The sequence below is a fragment of the Sinocyclocheilus anshuiensis genome, unplaced genomic scaffold (assembly GCF_001515605.1).
Source record: "Sinocyclocheilus anshuiensis isolate Anshui unplaced genomic scaffold, SAMN03320099.WGS_v1.1 scaffold183, whole genome shotgun sequence".
In the NCBI taxonomy this organism is placed as follows: Eukaryota; Metazoa; Chordata; class Actinopteri; order Cypriniformes; family Cyprinidae; genus Sinocyclocheilus; species Sinocyclocheilus anshuiensis.
Window position 1 is genome coordinate 5,573,255 of NW_015548309.1, and position 7,548 is coordinate 5,580,802.

At 33.8% G+C, this 7,548-nt stretch overlaps 1 protein-coding gene across 2 annotated transcripts in view; it reads left to right on the forward strand.

The window, feature by feature from the left end:
• LOC107656457 (potassium voltage-gated channel subfamily C member 1-like) overlaps positions 1-7,548 on the forward strand; it is a 53,570-nt gene that overhangs the window by 39,495 nt on the left and 6,527 nt on the right. For both annotated transcript variants that reach the window (XM_016444331.1, XM_016444332.1), the window contains exons 2-3: positions 1,805-2,737; positions 5,892-6,065. In XM_016444331.1, the coding sequence (XP_016299817.1) occupies positions 1,805-2,737; positions 5,892-6,065 (1,107 nt within the window). The remainder of the gene's footprint in view (positions 1-1,804; positions 2,738-5,891; positions 6,066-7,548) is intronic.

The following is a 7,548-nucleotide window of genomic DNA, read 5'->3' on the forward strand; positions in this document are numbered from 1 at the left end:
ATAATTAACATTTTGAATATATATAAAATATAGAATATAGCAATATAAAATCAATATAAAATATAGAATATAGATTTTTCTAGCTATATTCTAGCGGTTGCAGATCACGGGTTCCATGTCTTGCCGTTGATCCACGAGTGCAGTAACTAGCGTAATTGAGTTTAATATGAAGTGTGTTATGTGTGCTTGAGTGACGGCCCGTGGGTCTGTTTTGATGTGTTTTCTGAATAATGCTTTGCACGTGCAGGTGAAGTGTTGACGGCGCGGTTGTGTGGGCTGAACACAGCTGCTGTGAGGTCTGACTCACTCATTTGACAGCGTTTATTAACATTAAATATTGCACGCCGGTGACCCGCCAAGATACTGGAAGACTGTTTTGCTTTGGTGTGCATCGCATTATCATGATAACAGTGCTGGAGTAAAAGTGCAGTGCTGTTTTTGTCACATTGCACAGCCAAGCAATAAATCTGAGACAAATAAAAGTCCTTCCTCTCTCTCATGAGAAGCGTCCAAATGAACCGATTCACAAAAATGAGTCTGTTCGTTTGAGTGGATCATTCTCATGAGTCACTTCAAAAAAGACTCTGATTCATTTGACTCCCCCATGCATTTTAGTTTTTTGTAGTGGTGTACAAAATGATTTATATTTATTACAGTAATTGTGGAAAAGAATGTAAAAATAATATTTAGGTTAAATGCTACTGTTCATAGAAATTCTTTTGACTTTTTGTGTTTGTCAATAAATACTGTTCTGTGTGTGTACAAACATATACATAATTTGTTTATTTTTATATAAACTATTCTAGAAATTATATTATTCTATTATATATGTAACATTGGAATGATTTGAAATCAAATATATAAAATGTATGTATAATTTGTCTGATTTCAAATAATTAACATATTACATAAATACTAGTTGTTTATATACAAAAATGAACAAACCTATAACGTAATGCATATATAAATATTAGAATTTTTATATTTAAAAAAAATTGTTAATTAAATATTAAAAAATCTCTGATTATTATTTTTTTTTTATATATTTTCTTGTTTTACAAAATAAAATATATTTTTGGCTATATTTTGGTTATATTTTCTGGCTATATTTTATTATATACAACATATAAAATATTTGTTGGCTATAATCTGGCTATATTTTTTGTCTATATTTTATAATGCAAAATAATTGAAATATATTTTGTATTTTTATGTCTGATTTCAAATAATTAAAATATTGGATATAATAGAATTGCTTATATAAACATAAACAAATCTATAACAATGCATATATAAATATGATTTTGTACATTTTTAAATATATTATAAATTAAATATTTAAAAGTCTCTTGTTATATTTTTTTGGTATATATATTTTTTTATAATCTAAAATATATATAATGTTTAATATTTTGTATGTATAATTTGCCTGGTTTCAATATTGCATACAGTATAACAAAATTGTAATATTTAAAAAATAAATCTATAACAATGCATATATACATGTATAATTATTAAATATTTAAATATGCAATTAAATATTTAAAAGCTATATTTTATATGATTTATATTTATAAATCATGCTGTCCGTCCCAACTGTACAGTCTCTGAGTACTTTGAAACACAGCAATGCTTAGCAGAGCTTGCACAGATAAATGTGACACCTTCACTTAACTGTGTCCATGAAAACACTGCATTTTTAGGACTCACCAATTAAAAACAAGGACAAATGCACATTGTAAAAAAATTTAAAATCTTCCCGACTTCTCACTAACTCCGTCTCTCTCTCTGTTTCTCTTCCCAGTTCATTGCGTTCGCCTCCTTGTTCTTCATCCTGGTTTCCATCACGACCTTCTGCCTGGAGACACACGAGGCCTTCAACACGATCATCAACAAGACGGAGGCGTTCCACAACGACTCCTTCACGGACTTCAGCCAGCAGTACGAGATCGAGACGGACCCGGCGCTCACCTACGTGGAGGGCGTCTGCGTGCTGTGGTTCACCTTCGAGTTCCTGGTGCGCGTCACCTTCAGCCCGGACAAGCTGGAGTTCGTCAAGAGCATCCTGAACATCATAGACTTCGTGGCCATTCTGCCGTTTTACTTGGAGGTCGGCTTGAGCGGACTTTCCTCCAAAGCGGCCAAAGACGTGTTGGGGTTCTTGCGCGTGGTTCGCTTCGTGCGCATCTTGAGGATCTTCAAGCTGACGCGCCACTTCGTCGGCCTGCGTGTATTGGGACACACCCTCCGCGCGAGCACTAACGAGTTCCTGCTCCTCATTATCTTCCTAGCGTTGGGCGTTCTCATCTTCGCCACCATGATCTACTACGCCGAGCGGATCGGAGCCAGCCCCAACGACCCCACAGCTAGCCACCATACTATGTTCAAGAACATCCCCATCGGCTTCTGGTGGGCCGTTGTCACCATGACCACTCTGGGTTACGGAGACATGTACCCTCAGACGTGGTTTGGCATGGTTGTCGGCGCGCTTTGCGCCCTCGCCGGCGTGCTGACGATAGCCATGCCGGTTCCCGTCATCGTCAATAACTTTGGCATGTATTACTCGCTAGCCATGGCCAAACAGAAGCTCCCTAAGAAGAGGAAGAAACACATCCCTCAGGCGGTGCAGACCGGCTCGCCGTCCTTCTGCAAAACGGACCTGAGCACAGCCTGCAACAGCACGCAGGGAGAGCTGTGTTTGGGACAGAGCCGAGGACTGGAGGAATTTACAACAGCTTCGAACGTGGCTCAGCCAATCAGAATCAAGCACCGGAACTCTCCGTTTTATAATCGTCATTTTAACATGAGAAAAGGTGGAGTATGTCGCTTTTTGGATGTTGAAGTATTCTGGATGCTTTGTTTAGAGCAGGGTTTCCAAATGGGAGATTGATGAAAAGCTCGAAACGTGAAAAATATTGTAAAAAAGGTCCTTGAGATGTTTGATTTAGGCTTTTATTCACATATAAACACACAGAGCATAGACACGCACAGAAACTTCTGTGTTTACCATATGTGATTCGCTTTATGTGTGTGTGTGTTTAATAATATATAATGATATAATACAAATATATATTAAATATAAATATGAAAAATGAAAATTAAGAAATGCTGCCTTGACAACTGAAAATAATGTAACAACTGAAATACTAAAATTACTAAAACTGAACCTGAAATAAAATAAATTAAAGCCAAAATAAATATCATTAATTATTAAATAATAAAAATTGTAATAATAATAATACTTTTAGTATTTCAACCTAAACTTATTTTATTTCAGTTAGTTGTCATGGTAGTTTAAAATAAATGAATAATAATAATAATAATACATTTTATGTATGTATGTATTATTTACTTATTTATTTATATTAAACTGTTGTGGCAACTAACTGGAAATAAGTTTAGGTCAAAATATTAAAATTACTAAAACAAAAAAAATAAAATACATTTAAGTAAAAAATAAATGAAATTATTATTATTATTATTATTTTAAAACAACTGCTTTGGCAGCTAACTGAAATAAAATAATTTTAAGTTGAAGTAGTAAAAAAAGAAATGAATTAAATATTATTATATTATTATTACATTATTTAAATGTCAAATAATAAAAATAACAAAAGCACAAAACAAAATGACAAAAAAATAAAATAAAAATTAAGGCAAAAACTGAAAATATAAAAATAAAACCTGATTCAAAATATTAATGAATACTATAATAGTATATAAATAATATTAAAAGGTTGTTAACAGATTTGTTGTAAATGTTGTAAACAGATTTAATTTAGGCTTTTATTCACATATAAACACACACACACAGAAGCTTCTGTGTTTAACATATGTGATTCGCTTTATGGATTCGCTTTATGCATGTGTGTGTAAAGCGATCATATCTCTTCACAAGACTTCAGTTAAACCACTCGATTCAGATGGATTTGTTTTACGAGGCCTTTAGAACTTTTTTGGATCTTTTAAGTTTTGGTTACTTGTACCATCAGTGGAGTGACCGAAACCTCTCAGGATTCATTCAAAATATCTTAATTTATGTTTCCGTGATTTCCAGGAGGACAGAGTTTTCATTTTTGGGTGAACTATCACTTTGAAATAGATGGTAGTTTAGCATTTCTGTAGTTGAACTTGTAAATGCATGTATGAATGTATGAATGCCAAGTGCATGCATGCAAATGTAAATTTGTGCTGCTGAGCTTAAAAAAAGCTTAAAAATTACAAAAAAAAAGCACATTGAAAGTCCATACAGCTTGTACACTAGTCATATGAGAGCTTAGGTGTGAGAAACCGACAGAAAGTCATTCGCTTAGTATCATTCACTCTAGTGTAGCTCTTAATCAGTCACATGAAACGTAATATAATAATATAATAATTGCTGTTAATAGTGTTCATCGTCTGTTTTATTACGTCTTAAATTGATTTTTCCGTACTGCTGGTTCGTCTGGTCAGAGGAGAACTGGCCCCCCGACTGAGCCTGGTTTCTCCCAAGGTTTTTTCTCCATTCTGTCACCGATGGAGTTTTGGTTCCTTGCCGCTGTCGCCTCTGGCTTGCTTAGTTGGGGACACTTCATTTCCAGCGATATCGTTGACTTGATTGCAAAGATACTATTTAAACTGAGCTGGATGTTGACATCACTGAATTCAATGATGAACTGTCTTTAACTGAAAAATGAGTGTTTACTATTGTCATTTTGCATTATTGACACACTATTTTCCTAATTAATGCTGTTCAGTTGCTTTGACACAATCTGTATTGTTAAAAGCGCTATATAAATAAAGGTGACTTGACTTGACGTAATAGCCAATGCCATGAGCCACAAATGATGCCATTGTTTTGTAATTGAAATCAAGCGGGAAGGAGGGTTTGTACAACATGAGTGTGGCAGTTTTCTTTTTGACTACTATACCTATTATCTACTGCGTTGAGTTATGAATTTAGGATTTGGTTGAAGCTGATATTTCTTGGAGATTTGAGCATGAGAGTTTGCAGATCTAGCGCAGCTCGCCTGTTGCCACAGAGATGAGGGTGCAGCGCGTTCAGCCTGGAGATGGGCTGCGTTTCAGTTGTGCATAGAAACAATAGTGAGAATCTAAAAGTGCATTTTAATGGAACGATGCAGCTCAGATTTTGGCAGGCTGTGCAGAGATATGCATGCTGGTCATTTACACGTGATGCACTGTTGCTGTTCGACCAAGCACGAGGACTAAACAATGGGAATATACATATATATATATATATATATATATATAGTATATATAACTGCACTAACTTAAGTTTAATTTAAAGTACTAAAATTACTGAAACTAAAACTGAAATGAAAATTAATTAAAGCCAAAATAAATATGATTAAATATTGTATTATAAAAAAACTGAAATTACAATGCAACCAATAAAAGCTAATTAAAAATATGAATAAATACTATAATGGTATATACATTTTAAAATAACACTACTCATAATCGATTGTGTAGTGCAAAAATGCTCATGTAAATTCACGGTAAATACATTGAAATGAAGTGATGGATATCAGTCAGTGATGCATCTTACAAATGACAAAAAAGTACTAAAATTAACATTTTCTTGAGATTTATTATACTGTACATTTAAAGATCTCGCTTTCATATACAATGTATTTTCCGAAACCTAGTGATGCATAATTTCCCATTGTCTGTTGTTTTAATCCTGTCTCCTCCCTCACAGAAGTCTGTCTGTGTTGTTATATTTTCATGAATACATTATTCAGGATCTTTTTAAGCGGTTTTCCTCGTGGGGATCACTCGTTCGACCCAGTTTCGCTCCTATTTGGGTCTTGTGATTGCCCTCTCACCTCTGTCTCTAGCCGGTCTGCGTCCCAAATAAGCAGCTGTTGTTTCTCACCGTTTCCCTCCAGTGCTGTCTGCCGACTGCAGCGCAGGAAGTGACATCACCATGTCTCCGGAGGAGCGGACACACATGCGGCACTCCAGTGTCCGTGAACAGGACCGTCACACCGAAGGGACCTGCTTCCTGTTGGCCGCCAGCGACTACACCTGCACAGCGGACGCAGCCATTCACAAAACAGGTACCTGATCGACCAATCACAGCCCTCCGTTCTTCACATCAGCATACACGTCCAATCTAAAGCCATTTCATCCCTTATCATTGAATATCTGCAAATCCATTCATCCACTTACATCAACATTCACTCCTGGATGGAAATGAAGGACTTTAACTGTTCAGAAGAGACTCTGAGGTTTATGTTGGTTTCTAGCTGTCGTCATCATTACTGTGTTTTCAAGGCAGTGATGAAAATGAGATTTTTTTACATAAATTACTACCATGATGTATAATTACTATACAATTTAAATTTTAAATATATATTGTATTACAATCATGATTTTTTTTTAAACAAATGACTACTATGATACATAATTATTTCACAATTAAAATTTTAAATGTACGTTACAATAATGAGAATTTTTTTACATAAATTACAACCATAATGCATCATTACTTTACAGTTTAAATTGTAAATATATATTGTTTTACAGTAATCAGAATTTTTTTTTAAATAAATTACTACCATAATTCATCAGTTTCACAATTTACATTTTAAATATATATTGTATTACAGTAATTAAATGTAGATTTTTTTATTACATTACTACTGTGATGCGTAATTAAAATGTAAACGTTAAATATATATTTTATTATAGATTTTATTTTTACATAAATTACTACTATGATGCATAATTACTTTACAATTTATATGCATAATTATTTCACAATTTAAATATATATTACAGTAATGAAAACGAGATGAATTACTACCATAATACATTTTTTTATTTAAATTTTAAATATATACTTGTTACATTGATGAGAATTAGATTTTTTTTACATAAATTACTACATGATGCATAATTCTAATAAAAAATGTAAATATATATTGTATTATTGTAATTAAAATTTGATTTTTTTTTTACATGAATTACTACCATGATGTGTAATTACATAATTAAGTTTTAAATATGTTGTATTACAGCTACAAGAATTTGATTTATTTCTCCCCCCATAAATTACCATGATGCATAATTACTTCACAATTAAAATTGTAAATAATGTGTTGTATTGGATATCTGTTTTCCTCGCTCTTTATTTTGCTCTTCTAACCATGCATCTTTAGTTGGTTTGCTACATTTTATGATTTGCATGCTGCATTGCTTTCCCTGTTGTGACCGAACTATTAACCAGTGTGACCCCATAACCAGGCAGATGTTGAGTCGGAGCCCGGGGCCACAGGGCCGTACTGTTTGACAGACACAAGCACTAGGCTAATAACCCTACTGGGAGGTTAAACGTGCGGCAGCTGCCTGGCGGGGGGCGTTTGTAAGGTCAAACTCAGCACAACCAGAGCAAAAGGCCATTAGAAGGTTACAAACAGCCCATTAAACATACTTATAACTGCTCTATGGCTGTACACGTCAAGCTATTGTAATATATCACAAGGCTCGTATATATATACTGTATATATATATATATATATATATATATATATATATATA